At 44.1% G+C, this 19,269-nt stretch overlaps 2 protein-coding genes across 4 annotated transcripts in view; both read left to right on the top strand.

Annotated features, from left to right (window-relative positions):
* The first annotated feature begins 1,244 nt into the window (after positions 1-1,244).
* Positions 1,245-14,573, top strand: LOC116955948 (uncharacterized). The gene is made up of 9 exons (XM_076053665.1): positions 1,245-2,094; positions 2,699-2,816; positions 3,772-3,926; positions 5,040-5,181; positions 5,922-5,973; positions 9,188-9,339; positions 10,419-10,470; positions 11,687-11,719; positions 12,449-14,573. Exons 1-9 carry the CDS (start codon positions 1,842-1,844, stop codon positions 12,512-12,514), a joined length of 1,023 nt encoding a protein of 340 aa, XP_075909780.1. The 5' UTR covers positions 1,245-1,841; the 3' UTR covers positions 12,515-14,573.
* A 2,254-nt stretch (positions 14,574-16,827) lies between these two features.
* The window catches only part of LOC142906251 (nectin-3-like protein), a 30,489-nt gene continuing 28,047 nt past the window's right edge, over positions 16,828-19,269 (top strand). For 2 of the 3 annotated variants that reach the window (XM_076053663.1, XM_076053664.1), the window contains exon 1: positions 16,830-17,353. The gene's annotated coding sequence lies outside the window, so the exon portion shown is untranslated. Of the gene's footprint in view, positions 17,354-19,269 lie in introns of all 3 variants that reach the window. The other variant, XM_076053662.1, reaches the window with a different exon arrangement.

Genomic DNA, 19,269 nt, shown 5'->3' with positions numbered 1-19,269 from the left:
GATCTTCTCCAAGTCATTAAGGTTTCGAGGCTGACGTTTGACAACTGGAACCTTCAGCTCCCTCCACAGATTTTCTATGGGATTAAGGTCTGGAGACTGGCTAGGCCACTCCAGGACCTTAATGTGCTTCTTTTTGAGCCACTCCTTTGTTGCCTTGGCCGTGTGTTTTGGGTCATTGTCATGCTGGAATACCCATCCACGACCCATTTTCAATGCCCTGGCTGAGGGAAGGAGATTCTCACCCAAAATTTGACGGTATATGGCCCCGTCCATCGTCCCTTTGATGCGGTGAAGTTGTCCTGTCCCCTTAGCAGATAAACACCCCCAAAGCATGTTTCCACCTCCATGTTTGACGGTGGGGATGGTGTTCTTGGGGTCATAGGCAGCATTCCTCCTCCTCCAAACACGGCGAGTTGAGTTGATGCAAAAGAGCTCCATTTTGGTCTCATCTGACCAAACACTTTCACCCAGTTGTCCTCTGAATCATTCAGATGTTCATTGGCAAACTTCAGACGGGCATGTATATGTGCTTTCTTGAGCAGGGGGACCTTGCGAGCGCTGCAGGATTTCAGTCCTTCACGGCGTAGTGTGTTACCAATTGTTTTCTTGGTGACTATGGTCCCAGCTGCCTTGAGATCATTGACAAGATCCTCCCGTGTAGTTCTGGGCTTATTCCTCACCGTTCTCATGATCACTGCAACTCCACGAGGTGAGATCTTGCATGGAGCCCCAGGCCGAGGGAGATTGACAGTTCTTTTATGTTTCTTCCATTTGCGAATAATCGCACCAACTGTTGTCACCTTCTCACAAAGCTGCTTGGCAATGGCATTGTAGCCCATTCCAGCCTTGTGTAGGTCTACAATCTTGTCCCTGACATCCTTGGAGAGCTCTTTGGTCTTGGCCATGGTGGAGAGTTTGGAATCTGATTGATTGCTTCTGTGGACAGGTGTCTTTTATACAGGTAACAAGCTGAGATTAGGAGCACTCCCTTTAAGAGTATGCTCCTAATTCTAGATTTAAAGCTTTCGTGACTGCAAGGATCCATACTCTTTGGTTCTATTCGGTAAAGTCACGTAGGTAAAAAATAAAACAAGAAAAATCACGACTTTCTGCCACAACACATGCGGCCTTCATCAGGTGAAGGGATCAGGCTGTCTTGAGGACAGCGCTGGAGTGGCTGTGTTTCACTCCAGCGCTGTGCTCGAGACAGCCTGATCTCTTCACCTGATGAAGGCTGCTTGTGTTGTAGCCGAAACGTCGTGATTTTTGTTGTTTTATTTTTTACCTACGTGACTTTACCGAATAGAACCAAAGAGCATAGTATGCTCCTAATCTCAGCTCGTTACCTGTATAAAAGACACTTGGGAGCCAGAAATCTTTCTGATTAAGTGGGGGTCAAATACTTATTTCCCTCATTAAAATGCAAATCAATTTATAACATTTTTGACATGCCTTTTTCGGGATTTTTTTGTTGTTATTCTGTCTCTCACTGTTCAATAAACCTACCATTAAAATTATATACTGATCATTTCTTTGTCAGTGGGCAAACGTACAAAATCAGCAGGGGATCAAATATTTTTTTCCCTCACTGTATAAGAATCAGTTTGTATCTCCCACAGTTATTGTGTACCTTCTTAGTGAACAGTCCACATAACACAGAGCTACCTCCGAGATCTTTTTAAGTGACCTCTGCTCCACACAGTAGAGTAGCACTTAACTGTCATTTAACCATCTCTGTGTCTCTGTCTCTCTGCCTCCATCTTACTGTGTCCCTGTGTCTCTGTGCCCCAGTTCCACCGAATGTCTCCCTGGAGTTGAACCCATCCCAGTTGGTCGATGGCATGGGGCTGGTGACCGTGGCCACGTGCGTTGCGCAGGAAGGACAACCCGCAGCCTCCATCACCTGGAGTGGCCTCCATCAGGGCAGCTCCACCGAGACCACAGAGATGGAGACTGATGGCAAGGTGACTGTGAGGAGCGAGTACCGAATGGAGCCCACGAAAGAGAGCCAGGGGCGGACCCTCACCTGCAGGGTGGAGCACCCGGCGCTGAAGCCACCTCTAGTGGAGCTCTCGACCACCCTCGACATCCACTGTGAGTGGTGGGCATGATAAATCAATGAGTCAGAAAGTCTGGTTGTCGCGATTGTTTAAATATGCTTAGATTGGTGGTCATATCCATTGGCAGCCCTGAGTCCATTCGAGACATTCCACTTTGTTATTATAGATATAAAACGAATTTATTTCGAATAGATGTTTGTGTTTAGGCTGTTGACGTTTCCTCCACATCTCAGATTAGCACGGTTGGCTATGTACGGTGAGAAAGAAGTTCAACATACATACGTACATCATGCAAGAGTAACAATGAGCATCATAATGTTGGGGGGGTAACACTGTGATTAGCGCGCTGCACTGTAACTGCCCCCTGCCCCAGATCTTTGAGACGTGAGGTATTTGCTGAAGAAAAAAAACGCGGATACATTGGAGTAATGATGTAACGTCCTGTAGCAGTGGATAACCCCCTGGCTAAGTTTCTGTGAAATCTACAGTTGCCTCTGATAAGAGTGAATCAAAATTGGTTTCTTGTTTTTGTCCTGAATACCCCTCAAGTGATTCTCCACCACTTTTATAACTGAAGTTTGCACGTGAATTCGACTCGCGCAATATGTAGGAACTTGTGCATGTGCCCCCATTCGCAGACAAACCAAGTGTGAGCATCGCTGGCTACGACGGCGATTGGTACGTGGATAAGGAAGCAGCTTCGTTGACTTGTGAAGCAGACGCGAACCCAAACATCATGCACTACCTTTGGGACAGGTAAGGGACCACAAGAAACTGTCAATACAGCTACCTCTTGTTTTATAGCGTGTAACTCGGTTGGAGTTAAGGATAGAGCAGACTATAGAACCTCATTCTCACATCCACATATTTCACTGGTTACCATACATTATATTTGCAATACTACCATACATGTATTACAGATAATGACATCCTATTTAAAAAAAAAATAAAGTTAAACAAAAATATTTGTACACGTAGTGAGATGTTTGAATGTGGCGGCGTAACTGGGGCTTGTGGAGGGGAGGAGTGGAGAGAATTGGTGGGATTACTGGAGAGAGAGAGGGGGGTAATGGAGATGATGGCGTGATCGAATGTGTGCACCAGGAAAAGTTCACGTCGACAAGATCTTCAAAATAGCACACGAGAATGAGATGCTGATGCCGCTTCCCACGCTTGTGGTTGTTGTCATACTGCTGCACTTCAGGCAGCATTGCTACTGAACTTTGCTGCCTGACTAACGATGAGCTCGCAAGCGTGTCCCGTACACCATGGCCAACGCGGTAGAGCACGTCATTTCAATGATAGTGCGCGAAAAACTAAATTAAGTGTAAATTAATCAAACGCGCTATTTCACAATCGCGTTACATAAACGCGCATAAAACGCGAGGCGACTGTATTTGCCATTGTTACAGCCCTTTCTCAAACAGTGACTAGATGTAGTTCTTCCACTCCCTATTCCGTGGCTGTTATGCAACATGTTTTGCCATACTGCTAGATTGAAAACTAATTTCTTTAGAACTGCTTGTGTTTAGTTTGTTCTCTTTTCCCCGCACCTCAGATTACCACGGTTGGCTACCTATATGGTCCAAAAGAAGTTCAACATACATACTGTACATCTAATTACATTTCTCTTCGCAGTTTTTGCAGCAGTGTAATCACACGATAATGACCACGTGTCGTGCTCCCCGTGTTGTGGTGTGGTTGCTCTTAGGCAAGACGGCTCCCTGCCCAACGGGACGGTTGTGAGCGGCAACTCCCTGTCCTTTGAGCGGCCGCTAGTGGAGTCAGACTCTGGGTCGTTCTCCTGCTGGGCCAATAACTCTGTGGGCTGGGGCGAGGCGGTGGTTATCATTACCATCCGGTCAGGTACAACTACGGCTGCTACAACCACCGCTACTACAACAACTATATCCACTATGCCCATGGCAGCCACAACACCAGGTATCAGCGCAGATACATCAGCAGCTGCTTTCCTTTGTTGACATCCCACCGGCCCCTCATAGGTTTGTTTTTCCTTTGGTGTGAAGTCTGTAAATCATGAGAACACATTAAAAACATTTGGGCAGGCCAGAAAAGCAAATAGATTTAACAAAACAAACACACACAAAGCTCTGGTTGCGTGTACTCTCAAAAGCTTGGTCTCTGACAAAATGGCTGCAGTTATTTTGAACTGGTGGTTTTGCATCAGGCAGACATATATTTTATACATGTGTAGTGTGTTACTCACACCGACACGTTGTAACAAGTCACCTGCTTACACTTTATTCACATATTCTTGCACCAGTTGTAGGCAATCCTATAACTATCTATCCCGTCACTTATGTTTAACTTCTCCCCACTCTTGTCTACCTTCCACGTCACTCATGCTGCACTCAGCAGCGTCTCTTTAACTCTTGTCAGGCCGGCGCCTGTCGGCCCATCAATCAACCCTTAACTCCCGTCTCCCTGGCAACACCTCCAGTCTCAACGTGCACAACCAGTCGACCCCGTTTGCACCTGCTTCACCCCTTAACAACTGGCGGTTTGTCCGTGCAACTCCATGTTGCACACGCGCACCTGTTTGCCCTCAGTTGCCCTCAGTTAACTGTGCACTCCGCGTATTTCACTCCTCTACACGTGTAATGACAGGGTGACACCTGCTGGCCTGTCAGGGTAATTAAGGTTATAGCTGGATTACATAATGCCTTATTATGAAGGGGCGTATCCGGGGTAAAGTTTAGGGGCAGTGTCAGTGGGCATTCGCTTGGCAACGTCACGTGCGGTGAGGTAAAGTGTGGGTACTCCCCACCTTTCCACCAAGACGTCTCACTGGCGCAGAAAAGTAAGCCAACATACCCATCAGGAGGGGCTCTCAAAAGGAGGGGGGAGACGCTTCCACCAGCAGTGGCGTGGGTGAGCAAATTGCATGGCTGTACTGTTACCCAATTTAACATCTATGTAAGATTAAAAATGACCCGCAGATGTGTTTGTCTTTTGTAGGTGGTGGTGATAATGGTGGTGGTGGCGGCGGTATAGAGCCCTGGGTCATAGCTGTCGCCGTCATTGTGCCACTTTTGGTTTTGGCTGCAGTGGCTGGATCCGTTTTCTTCTTCTGCTTGAAGAAGAAGGGGATTCAAGCAACGTGAGTTCCCAATGATTGATTTAGATCAAGGTGATGAGTGTGTTCCTGCTCATGGACAAGAGGGTTGGTTGGACCAGTGTTGCCAACTGCTTGAAGCAGAATGTAGCAAAAAATACAGGATGGTCGCCAGAGCAGTGTTGTCACCTATTTATTGTATTTTACCAGGTAAGGCCCAATAAGCTATATAGTAGTTTTTCAGAAGCAACCTGGCTATCACAAATAAAGTGGCATGTTATGTGGACAGCAGCTAAATATGCTAAACGCGTGATGTTGATTCTAAATAAAGAGGGGAAAAAAACACAGGTCCCAGAAAAAATGCACGTGACCACTGGGAGAGAGACACCGCAAACTCCAAATATACAGCAGGTTTCAGGGTCGGGATTGAATCCACGACCTCCTGGTATTCAGGTCAAAAAGGTTCCTAAAGTAAACAAAAACAAACGTAGACTTTTCATGGGAAGAAGAGTTTACAATATCAGAAGATACATCAATGTTGACCTCTACAGCCATTGCTGCACAGCCATCAATGGTGCTATGGGCGGCAATGTGTCCCAGCGGGTAGCGCATTCGCCCCCTGCTGTTGCAGAGGTTGCACGGTTCGAATCCAGCAGCGGCCCTTTTTTACATACCGAGGCAGGTGTAGGTGTATTAACCGTGACGAAACCGTGCGCCGCCAAGATTCACCGTGGACAGCACGGCTCGGGATTTTGTTGTTATCAATGTCTAACGTTTGTCTGCAGGAGCAAGAGACGACATGGCAGAGACGCTTCAGAAAGTTCCACACACCGACCGGTAAGCGGCGTCCATGCTCGACACAAACGACGATGAGCCGGAGTGATTCCCAGTCACGGCGATTCCCACCCGGACTGAATCCCAGCTGCAGCGATTAACAACCGGAGTGATTCCCAGCTGCAGCAATTCTCAGCCGCTGCAAAAGGAGAGTCGAAGTGTCGCGATGCTCGCCGCCCTTTTTTACAGCCCTGCTGGAAATTCAAGACTATGAAACTAAATTTTGATTTAAAGCTTTCGTGACTGCAGGGATTCATATTCTTGGTTCTTTCGGTAAATTCACATAGATTGCTTGTGTTGCAGTCGAAACGTCGTGAGAATTTTATTGTTGTAATAGGTTTTTACCCTTTTAGCTGGCACGAAAAAAACTGACACCTTTATACAAGGGATCATGTTTGCAATAACCACAACACAAGCAGTCAAAAATGCAAATAAAAAGAAACAACTCTGATAATGATATGCACTGTCCTTGAATTTGATTGGTCCACACCCGAGACGGCTTTTCTTATAGCCTAGTCTCCACTGGTGTTGGACCAGATGACACCATAAGGCATACAACTCATCGTCGCTCCGTCCTCGTTTTTGACGCCAAGCAACAAGGCAAATTCCACTCTACTCAATGGAATACAACTCAGACCTGTGCTTTGTTACTACAGATTAAGAATGGCTTAGCCTTTGCCCACCACGTGCAAAGTTCTGCCTTGGTTCCCACACAGCCAGCACAAGTCCGTGATCATCCATGTTGGCGACGAAATCCGAGTAATAACCAATCACACTAAGACTCTGCTGGAACTTCGGATTGGCAAAATGGCCTGGTTTTATGGCTGCTGTGGAAAATTATATCCACCACATCTTACTAACCCTGAAAGTTTTGAGCAGTTCATCATGCTCGTGAAGAAAGCCGCCAGAGATGCGATTCCGCAGGGATATTGGAGGTCCTACACTACCGGATGGACTGCGGAAAGTGGAAACCTTCTCCGAGAACATCAAAGTGCGAGTGACCCAGAGATTGTAACAGTCCTTCTGGAGTGGCTAGATTCTGCCAGACGAGCAAAGTGGGCAGCGTTAATGAAGTCTTTTGACTTCACGCACTCCAGCCGCAGAGAATGAGGGTTACTGTGGAAGCTCGGAGCGCCACCTGGACTCCTAAGGAAACAGCTAATGGGATAGCTGTGCGCTTCTCGACAATGCAAAAACAATCGAAAGTCAAATACAAGAATGCGCTGTAAAACAAGCCACAACAGATATACTCTCCACCAGTGACCAAAACTCTCCAGTGTCTGCAGCTGTACTTCCAGAAGAAATAGATGCCGCACTAGCGGCGGGTAAAGCCACAGGAAAAGATGGTATTTACCCGGAATTCCTAAAATATCTCAGCAGCAAATGAAGAACCTGGCCGGTGAAACTTAAAAAAAAAATAATCGCCACCAGCAGGCTACCAAGACTTTGGAGAAAAGCAAAAGTCATTGTTCTACTTAATCAAGGAAAACCTGATGATGACCCGCACAACTACAGGCCACTCTCTCTTTTTTATACACCAACGACATGCCGGTCACATTAAGCAGCAAGTTCATTTACGCTGATGATCTAGAACTGGCTAGCCAAGCAAAGCCATTCAAGATATCTTGAACACTGACCTAAAGAAATTGGAAGATTATTTATATTCCTGGCAACTTAAGCCAAAACCAAACAGGACACCATCCTCAGCATTCCATCTCAGCAACGCGGAGGCAAATGGTACACTGAAGATCGAGTTTTGTGCTAAGATCATCCCCCGTGATGCACTCCCAATATACCTTGGTGTGGTGCTCGATCATTCTCACTTTCAGGAGACACATTAAGCAGTGGAACAACAAGATAAAACCGGCACGAACATCATCCATAAACTGTTGGGAAATAGGTTGGGGCTGTGATGCACGAACACCATGAACTGAGATTAGGAAGCCACTGGGAGCTATGACACCTGTAAATAATCTAGATTGACAAACTCATTTCTTTGGGACTTATTTTTCCATGCACTTTGTTGTCCTTCCCTCGAAACTCCGATTAGCATGGTTGGCTATGTATGGTGCGAAAGAAGTTCAACATACATACATGAATAAGTACCTGCAAATATGTTCTGGTGACATTCAATCAGTATACTTGACGAGCATAACTCAAACGCACACCACCACCTTCATCATCATAAACTTTTCCTTTCCTATAGTTGCTTAACATTTGTAAGGTTTGAGGGTTGCCGAAAAGAAAATCCTATTCAGGAATAAATAAATAGGCATCTACTTATCCAATTTAACAGCTCCGTATGAGTTCAAATAGCACACTCGACTGTAAACTAACTAAAATTTTTATATTACCAGGTAAGGCCCACTGAGCTTTTTAGCTTTTTTCAGCTCAAAGAAGTGACTTATCATGATTGCGTAAATTATAGCAGCCAAATATTCTAAACGCACTTTTATGACTGTGGAGGGAAAAAGCAGAGAACTCGGAGAAAAATCCATGCAAACTCCAAATACACAGTAGGTGTCAGGATCCATATCAAACCCATGACCTCCTGTATACCTGGCGAGGTAGTTAACATCTCACCAACGCAAATGCTAAACTCCCATTGGAGAGGAAATGTCAGAGGGGGGAGGAGCTGACTTAGAGCATGCCCAATGGAATTTGAAGGTGGAGAACGCTCAAATCTGATTGGTTGTCAGGGAAGACTGAATGGATTTTTTTGGGCGTACGGTTGGTGACCGTCTTAGAGGAGATTAATGGGATCAAATGATTGGCCTACGCCAGAGATGGACTCCTTCATGGTGTCGTCTCACCAGTGTTAGGCCAGAGAACACAAAAATGCGAAATGGCACGAAGGAATGCCAATATCAAAGTATCAATAAGCTCGGGTTGAACAGTTATAGATAGGTACAACAAATGTTTATTGTACAAAAGCAGATTTCATCCATCGCATCGAAGTGAATAAACATCTTCTTAGTTTTTTCGGTAAAGTCACGTTGAAGAGAAACAACAATTTTTATTGTTTTATATATATTTTGTTATTTTGTTGTTTCTCTTCAACGTGACTTTACCGAAAAAACTAAGAATATGAATTACTGCAGTCACGAAAGCTTTAAATCAAAATTTGAATAAACATCGTTTGGGAAAGAATTGTAAAAATTTTAAACTATGTTTTCCTTTTAATGCTGACCCTTCTAACCCCACCCCCCATGCCTAGTCTCAGCAGCAGCAGCAACATCAGCAGCAGGACGACCATCATCAGTACGAATACATCGACGGGAAATTCCCATCCCACAATCTGGAGTCACAACAGCCACCCCCTGGCAGTGCCGAATTCTACAATGCGCATGCAAAAACCACTTCCAACTGGTATGTACAAGGATTCCAAACAGTGTTATGTCGATTGAAATATCAGACTTTTATCTATGATAGAGGTTTTTTTAGGGTTATATTTAGCATAACTATAAATGTGTCGTTAAACCCGCCACCAACGACACAGACAATTAGGTAAGGTTTGTCACGTAAACAAAACATGCCAATTCGTTACTAGTTCGGCACTAATCGGTTGTGTGTTAGAGAATAAACCCACTACAAATACAATTCGTGTACCGTTTTGCTGGTAATTACAACAACAACCAGCATCATCAGAGAACAGTCAGAGTTGTGGAGAAATCCTGTTATGGGTTTACTCTGATCTATTATTGTTATTATTCTTTTTTTATTTTACGTTTTCTTTTTTAAGAGGCACAGTAGATCCAACAGAAAGGGGCTTCTGAGTGCAGTACAAATAAAAACAATCTCTAAGTTTATCTTAACGTATGGCGAAGTGAGTAGGTTTTTAGCATAGACGGAGTTTGACTTTTATATTTAGGGGGAGAGGTGGACAGGGTTTCGCTTTGTCCCCCACATTAGGAATTGTGGCTACATGTAATTTTTTTAAAAAAATCTTAATTGTAAACTACTGAAAATAAATGTATAAATGTGTCCAGTTTGGCGCGGGGGGGGGGGGGGGTTGGCATTTCCCCACCCCCCATTCCACCTTGTTATAGTTTTCTATATCTAAATTGGAAATAATCTCAGCGATTAGGAGCAGTTTCTTCGAGCAAGGGAGAGTTCCAAATTTTGAGGGCTCACAAAGAAGCGAAGCGTGGGCGCTTTGCTTAGATAATTTGTTTAACCTACAGCATTTTAATTGTTGAAGTGGTATGTAGTGTATAATGTACCATATTTTATATTTGACACTGAAATCAAGCAAACTACATTTTTGTCATGCACACGGTGCTGATGGCCAGACTGGTTCCAGCCTTTGGAGCGGTTTTGCCGGGTTCGCCGGATCGGCCCAGGGACCACCTGATAATGTTGGAAGCCGGATAACTAATGATCAATTACTTAAAGGTTTTCCTTTTTTGTGCATTAATCTTCGAAAAAAATATATCAACTATTTTTAGGAACAACCACAGAGAACATCTGTATGAGAACAACCTGAATTCTACTGAATCGGTGGGTGAATTTATAAGCTAAACTTACTACCTGCCTCGGCCATGAACAGTGTCTGAGCAATGTGATATCCATGTGTGTGTATTCGTACATACAGTAGACTCGATTATTCGCGTGTGGTTTATCTGATTTGCGGATTAACCACGCCCCTGAGATTTTGACGTAAATTAACGTGTGGATTTTCCATTAATACCTACATTAATAATCTAAAAACAAGTTAAACATTGCCATTCTTGGAAATGTTTATTACATTTCACATGCTTAGACTGAACAAAAGTATCTGCTCTGAGTAATCCTAAATTCATGTAATCACACCAACACTACAGTCGTTGCATATCTTTACAACAGTGGGTGGAGTTTGATTGATGTTGATAGGCGTGGTTCTGATGTCACTTAGTGGGTCAAGTCTTCTGCTGGGTGGGAGCAGCAAAGTGTTATTACTGAGCACGCGCATCGATCGGGTCGATATTCCTTCTTAAATTAAAGAGTATTTTCTTAACTTTACCTATATTAGTGGATTTTAGCATTGAGATCCGCCGAAAATTGTATATATTTTTTGGATTAACCGCGATTTAAAATTATCGGCGGCCATCTACTGAACACACTCCTATAGTGTGGCGGTTAGCGCGCTACTCTATGAACCCGACCATCCGATCTCCGCTCGCGGCTAACACCGGTAACGATTATCTGTACCAGTCCTTGGCCTCCTCTATGTTTACTCAGCGTCAAATGAGTACCTGGTGCTGGCCACCCATCCGCTCGTGTGCTGTGCTGGCCTTCATAGGTGCTGCTCGCTAACAGCACTTGCTACAACAATCTGTGAAGCCCACACGGGGGAATCTTTGTCCTTATGCATGCATAAAAATGCCCTGTTTAGTAATCATAGACTGCCATGGAGAGAACTGTAAAGTGAGCATCTATTTGGGATGAGGTGCAAGTGGTGATTAGCACCACAATCAGCTCCCCAGTGGTAAAATAGAAATATGCACTCATTTATTTAATGGCAGCGTTGACCTAGGGGAGGTCCAGGACAGTTTCAGATTTCACCGCGAACAATTGAACCATGGCCAAACAGATTACAGTGCTGCAAACCATTTGCACCACCGGCACAGACACACACGGAGAAAATAATAATCCACTCGTAACATTTGAGTAATTTGTACCGACATTCAACATCTAATTGTGTGCGTTTTGCCACCTAATACCTACGCCATTGCAGAACCCACAAAACCAAGAGGGCGTTCACTACCAGGTAAGCCTCACGCTAAGTAAGGATGCCTTCGTTGAATATTCTTTCGTTCATTCGTGTCTCAATCCGTTTGTCCTGGTGAGGGTCCCGTAGGCAGCGTGTTAAGTAAGGTTGGTCCAGACCTCCATTTCCCTGGCGACAGATTCGAGCACTACATTACTATACACTACTACACTATACACTACACTATACAATACTATACACTACACTACTATACATCACCATACACTACTCCACTATACACTACTATACATTACTATACACTACGACACTATACACTAACATACACGACTACACATTACAAAACACTACTACACTATACACTAATATACACTACTATAAACAGCATCTAGCTCTTCCTGGATAATTCCCAGGTGTTCCCAGGCCAGCCGAGCGACATCTCGCCAGAGTGTCCTGGGCCGGCCTCGGGGTCTTTGCCCAGTGAATACACTATGTAACACGATTTTTGTCCCTAGTAGTAAGTGTTATTTTTTAATTGCTCATGCCTAAAAAGTATAGAAAATTTATATTATTCCCCACAAACTTTGCTTTTGTGGGGAAGAATAGCCATGCTTCAGGACAAACCAATGGAGAAGAGTAGTACCATGCCACCCACATTTGAGCTGGGAGAAAATGGAACTTGATTTTAGTACGAAATTGTACATTATACCTGTAGCGATGAACTCAAATTAATCAACAAAAATGCAATTATCTTTCCTTTTCATTTCACAGCCTCTGAAGCCGTCCACAGAGAAAACTTATGATAAATTACACCATCCCACATACGAGAATGTATGAGACTGAGCACTTTCAGCACATTGCACTAAAACAACACGGTTAAAACCAATGTACACGAGTTAATTAGGAGTTTAATTTATTCGAGAATTGTGACGTGCCCACGTAATAAGCACTTTGGAGGTGGAGTTGGTGCATACAATAGGATCATGTTCGGTGATGGTTCTATCTTTAAGTCGTCCAAAGTGAGGTACGGGGGAAGGACAATAAAATAAAAACACGAAAAGCAGTTCTAAAGAAATGCGTTTTAAATCTAGGCTTATACGTGTGGACTTTGGGCATGGATCTCCTTGTATACGCGGTGGGTTTATTCTGGCTCTCCAATTTATTGCCCATATCATGAAAATAAAATGTACTCAAATTTGCTAAACATCTCAAGCAGAACTATGCGAGCATCACTTGTAAGCAGTTTGAGATGCAGGTAGACCAGCACAGCGCGAGTTACAGCTTTAATGACTCTCGGACAACACGAACTGTAGAGGGTTACTTTATTTCGCTTCACGCGGATTACTTGGTCAGAGATGACACGCAAGTGGCGACGAGGCGAAGACAGCATAGACGCGACGAAAGCGACGAAAGTGATGACGCAAAGACAGCGACGATGCGAAGACAGCGACGGCGTGAAGACAGTCGACCCCGATCCCACGGCAGCCCCGAACCTCGCCTATCTCCCCTTTTTATCCAAGGCGTGGCCCTCACTCCGCCCTTGGCCACAATCCCATTCTCGACCTCTCTAGATCTTCCCAGATGGTTCCCTTCTTCTCATAACTCCCCTATGTTAATATTCACCCCTGTAATTACTCCCCGTAACACACATACACACACAGACATGTAATTATCGGTGATCAGCTGTATTTGAGTCTGTATTGAAAACTCACTTCTTCAAACTGGCCTCCATGCCTAATTTTGTTTTTATTTCCTCCTTTTCATACATAGCCAAATTGGGATATGTATACAGATTAAATGCATCTTGTAAATGTAAATATTTTTCATTATTTTTAACTGAACAATACATGACATAGGTCCTGGGCTTGGCCAGTTCCGAGTCGAGTGGCGAGTGATGGAGGACGGTGCAGGGTTGGATTGTAGATCCCCGATATTCGGCTTTTTAAATAAAAATAAAACATTTGTATTGGCATCTATGCCACTGATGTGCTCCGGATGTTTTATTCATATGTAATGACCGAGATAACAGACCACTTTCCTGACACAAGCGTACGGTCAGACAAACAATCAGAAAGTAGTCCAAGGCCTCCCATTGGTGCTTAGATGCCTTCACAGTGATTGGTCGGGAGGAAAAATTGAAAGGGATTGGAGGAAAGATTTGATAGGTCAAAAGGCGGGAAGCAAGGGTAGACTGCAGAAGAACAGTTGAGAACCTTTGGTGGGGAAGGGTCAGGATTGGCCAAAGGGAGTGGGGTGGTTGAAGCTTCCAGAGAGGGGGGCTTGGGAGGTATAAAAGGAGGCAGCACAAGGAGAGGGAACGTTGGAAAGAACACGGAGCTCGTCTCATGAACCAAGCCTGGCCATCGTTCGTGCTGTGTCTGAATAAAAGGCTCTTAAGGAGTCACCACGTGTGTTGGCGTCACTACACAGGTCCAATGAATCAACAAAACAATCGATTCGTGTTTCCTGAAAATGTTATGCTTGCCAGTTGGTATAGCTTTTTCACCATCCACTCCCTCGTGTGCCACAGTGCCGGCTTTCATAGCTGCGAGCGAAGAACACTTGCACCAACAGTCTGTTAGGCTATGCGGGGGATCATTGTATTGCTATTTGCTAAAGGGTCCGGTAGAGGGAGCTCTGATACTCTATTCTAGCGTGAGGTTGAGATCAGCTGAGGTGTGTGCACTTCAGTCGCCAGCACGTTTGGGGTCGTACAACGCTAGCCGTGTCCCATCAATACCTCACCAACTCTTCTCCACAGCATCAGTCTCTGGACGTAGCCTATTCAATGTTTTCTACAACAAAAGTATTAATGTGCATTTCGCAATGCATCAAGCGTTTAGCTTGAAAATGTAGAGAAGCCGTGATTTATCTACGGGACCTTTTTAGCCAGAATCAAAAAAGATGAAAAATAAGAATAGGTTTTATCCTTTCTGGAAAAAAACAGGAGGTGTTAACATGTTCAAACACCAAATATATATCTCTTTTGCAAGGAATGAAGTCTGAATTAATCACTCGAGCTATAAGTGTTCTGATGCTTGCGTAGAGGATGTTCGGGACATACTCACACACAAACATCACACAACCACGGGTTACGGGTCACGGGAGGGCTGCCGTGTTCGACACGCAATCCAATTATTGAGTGGAGGAAGTCTGATCGGATTGGCCCCAGAAGGGTTAGCAGTGGGGAAAACCCGAGAAGGATTGGCAAGGGGGGGAAACCCTGGGAGGGTTAACAAGGGCGAAAAGCCCAAGAAGGGAATGAGTGTTAAGAAAGGGGGGAAGACGAACTCTATAAGGGAGAGCATTTGGAGGGTTTGGTTTACGATGATGAGTGGGAGTATGGTGTGAGTTGCCTTGCAAATAAAGATCCTGCCTAACCATCTAAAATCTCCTCTTCACTTGAATTGCCTTCGTACTGTTCGCCTTTTCATGTTCTCTGGTCTGCTGACACTGGTGGTGAGACACGGCCATGAATAAGGCTGTCTCTGGTGTAGGCCAATCAGTTTCAAGGACAATGCGTATATTATTAGAGCGTGTTTGTTTGCATGTTTTGCCACAAGAACGTGTGATTAATGTAAACTTGATGCCTTGCAAAAGGTATCTATTTAGTGGTTGAACATCTTAACACCTATTTTATTGCACGAAACATTAAAACCTATTCTTAAGCGGTGTTTTCTTTGCTACAATCTGCTGCCTGAGTGGCAGTACTAGACAACCGAACTCCACCTAATCTGTAGTCTCATTTGAACTGCCATTAATTAAGCCATTGCAGGTGATAGAGGATGCGGGCTGTCCTTCCTGAGGGACACACGTGGCCACATTAACCCTGCACCATGATCCATAATATATCTTTTTGATTGAGTTAGATCGCGTAAATATGAATGTCGTTAAACCCGCCACCACCCGACACAGCATGATTAATATAGTTTGTCACGTAAACAAAACGTGCCAATAAGTTATGAGTTCAGCACACCGGTGAGGAGAGGAAATCCACATTTACAATTCGAATATGACGTTTCACCGGTAATTATAACCAGCCTCATCAGGTGACAGCAAGAATTGTGTTGCGACCTTAAATGGAGGGGGTAAATGTGATGTCAGAACTTGTGAACCAATCAGGTGCGAAGAACAGAGGGGTGGGGTAGAGTCCGACCGAAATTCGGTTTCGGCACCGAAAGTTGTCAAATGGCCTCTTTCGGCATACTTTCGGTTTCGGCTGAAAGTCAATTTTCTTACTTTCGGTCTGGTTTCGGTTTCGGCCAAAACTGATATTGAATTTCGGTCGTCATCCGTCAACCGAAGATCTATTTTTAGAAAATAACGCTAGTGCTACGTCTATCACGCTGCCTTTAATTTCTGTAAATTCCGTAATTAGTCTTGTCCAGAAAACTAGTTTTGCAGAAAACTTCAACATTATTAAAATTAATTGAGTGCCCCAGTTGGCATGAGTGTTCTGCAACTGCCGACAGTTATGTTTGGGAGTATATTTAATATTTCTTTGGTGTTCTTTTAGTCTCATGCTTATCATTCGTCCCGTCTGACCAACATAAGTTTTTTTTCCACAGCATAAATTAATCCAGTACACACCTTCTGTTGTAAGCTTTAGTACCAGATATTAGGTGTTGTATTTTTATGTACCGTGCTGAATCTCAATCGGATGTTTATTTTTTTCCACAAATATGGCGAGTTTATTAGTTGCTCCCAATTTCAACAGTATTTTTAAAAAATATATTGTTTGATCAATTTCAGCACTTGCGCTATTTGATTTCATTTTGGCATTCACTGCCCTATTAATTTGTGCATCATTGCAACCATTAAATTGCAGCGTTTCTTTAACATGTTTAATCTCCTCAGACTATCACCATCTGCCACTTTCTTAGCCCGATATATGAGCATCTTCATGAGAGAGGATTTGTGCGTTATTTTACCAATTTGGTCATGCCCAAGCAGAATATCCAGGAATGGGAGAGTTTTATTCACCTCCACTTCCATGGTGAACTGGATGGATGGGTTTTGCGAGTTGAGATGATTTAGGAAATTAATTAAGTGTATCTGTACGTGTATATTTAAATCGGTTCCATAGTAAACTAAACATCTACCGCTAAGTGGCACGACCGTTTTAGGCAAACCATTTGATAAACTTAGCCGGTTGTTTAAAAGTTAAACCCCTAAACATAAGACGGAAACAACTTAATACTTAAGTATGGATCATCTTTACAAGCATTATCATGCCTTTCTCCCATTACAGACAGACAGAGATATGGAATTTAACACGTTCAACCTTATCCGGAGATCGCAAAACAACGAGACAAATGACAGCTGAATCTCAAATAAAAGCCACAACCCTGGTAGCGACAAGTAATAAAATCGCTAAGTGTGCTTTACTGTTCTGCCCATATGTTTATGACCACCCCCACTAGCCCAGCGCATCTCTTGAACAATGTTTTCCGTGTCTCGCTGGTTAATGAGTGACGAGGGTTTATCAATTAAGGAGGCGCATGGTTAATCACACAGTCCCAAGTCCACGGCGCTGCCATGAGTCCGAGTGAGCTCGGGTGGTGCGCGTCGTGAAAACCAGTCGACCTCCAGGCAGGCCGGATGAGTGGAAATTCAAGAACTTGGTGCTGCCCGTGTGAAATATGAAAGGGCCGCTTCGGCTATTGGTGCTTTACGGTAAGCCTGCTTTGATAAACTCACGACTCCATGGGATTTTCATTTCGCGTGGCTCTATATCGGTGTTTTAGTTAACTTATTGTACTGGAGTGATGGGGCTTTTTTCAGTGCAGCTCCCGAACATTGGAACGATTTGCTTTAGCTCGTAAGACAATCAGAGTCGTGAAATATATTTGAATATATTTAAGTCTGTCTTGAAATCTCACCTCTTTCAACTCGCCTGTACTCTACCGCCGAGTCCTGGCTGTTTACCCTGCACGTTCTGTTTATTTCCTGCTTTCCATACACGGTGGTGGCACGTTGGGATTTATGGATTAAATGCGCCACTTTACAAATGTAAATGATTATTACTCAGCTGTTCTAAAATTGATCCCGACCCCAACTTCGTAACCTTCTTTACCGAGTTTTTAAAAAAAGCTAAATTCTGTTGTTCACATTTCATTGGCATTGTAGTGTCTATGTTATAACGTGTGTATCTGGTTAATCTATTGAAGGTGGATTGTTTCATATCTGGACCGTGACAGATTGTGGTGGCTTGGGGAGGCGTTAAGATTTCATGGAGTGCCAATTACTGACTGTGATGAAGCTTTATAATCAAAGTACAGTCCGTTCTCCTATAACCTGTGTTGTTTTCATTATGCGAATTGGATATAACGCGATTAATGTATTCGGGAACATTTTTTCTTATAACGCAGATGCGAATTGGATATCACGCGATTAAGTGAATGGAATTACATCGCACGAGTAGGAATAAGTGGTCATACGACTCCCTCGGTGTAGCATCACACAAGGTGGGATGCTGCTGGATGCTTCTAGATGCTACCCAAGCGCCTCAGTCTTTGTGAGATGCCTGTGTACGCATCTCACATGTTATCGCGGACTGTGCTTTACCACCTATATTATATATTACAGCGCGACTTTACCATAACGCCGTGTTCTGCAGGAACGCAACTGCTACCGCGTTATAGGAGAACACAGCTGTATTTAGATCACACAGAAATCACCCTAGGTGCTAACTCCAATCCCTTCTCCCTCCCCTTAGATTACGAGGTGGATAGTCGCTGTTGGTAAAGGATCTTGGTTTATGACCCAGCTTTACACATTACTAAGTGTCGCCCACTCGTAATGTGCGATGGGGCTCATCTCCTGGTTCGCTCGTTGCTGCCGCATGAAGCCAAAACTCCCATTAATTAGCGTTGATCAAACATCTCAAAGCGATGGTGGTGGCTATGCACGTGCAATCCAGCACTGTGGAGGGGGCGAGGGTTGGTGGATCACAGAAACGTTGTGATGTGAAATTCACTACCTATGGGTGTCGAGCCGACATACCGTGGCTCAATAAACTAAATTATACAACAAAACTAATTTACGTTGAACTTCTTTCGCACTGTACGTAGCCAACCGTGTTAATTGGAGGTGCGGAGGAAGGACAACAAACTAAACACAAACAGCAGTTATAAATAAATTAGTTTTCCATTTAGATTTAAAAGTGCATAGCTCCAGTGGCTTCCTAATATTGGAAGAGCGTTCCAGATGGTCACAGAAGTGCATCTGGAATCATGTGATGCGATGTGCTGTCCGGGAGAAGGGACAACAGTGCCATGTGTGTAGGAGTTCACATACATCCTGTCTCTCGATCCACTGCTGGATGAAGCTCTTCCTACACTTTGCGGGTCGTGATGGTTATTTGACCATACTTCACCACGCTGGTCAGTACGGGTTGGTGAAGGTGGGGGGATGTACAGGATAACAATAGATTTGCTACACTGCCCTCTGCCAACCACTGCCTACAACACCAGATTGTCATGCATGGTAAAACTATAAACGTTTTATTTTACCAGGTAAGGCCACACTGAGCAATGTAGCCCTTTTTCATAAGTGACCTGAACACAAATGAGAGCTCAACGAAGTGGACA

The sequence above is a fragment of the Petromyzon marinus genome, chromosome 62 (assembly GCF_048934315.1).
Source record: "Petromyzon marinus isolate PM22_M1 ecotype Great Lakes invasive population chromosome 62, UKy_Petmar_22M1.pri1.0, whole genome shotgun sequence".
Taxonomy (NCBI): Eukaryota; Metazoa; Chordata; class Hyperoartia; order Petromyzontiformes; family Petromyzontidae; genus Petromyzon; species Petromyzon marinus.
This window is presented reverse-complemented; position numbering and strand designations above follow the sequence as displayed.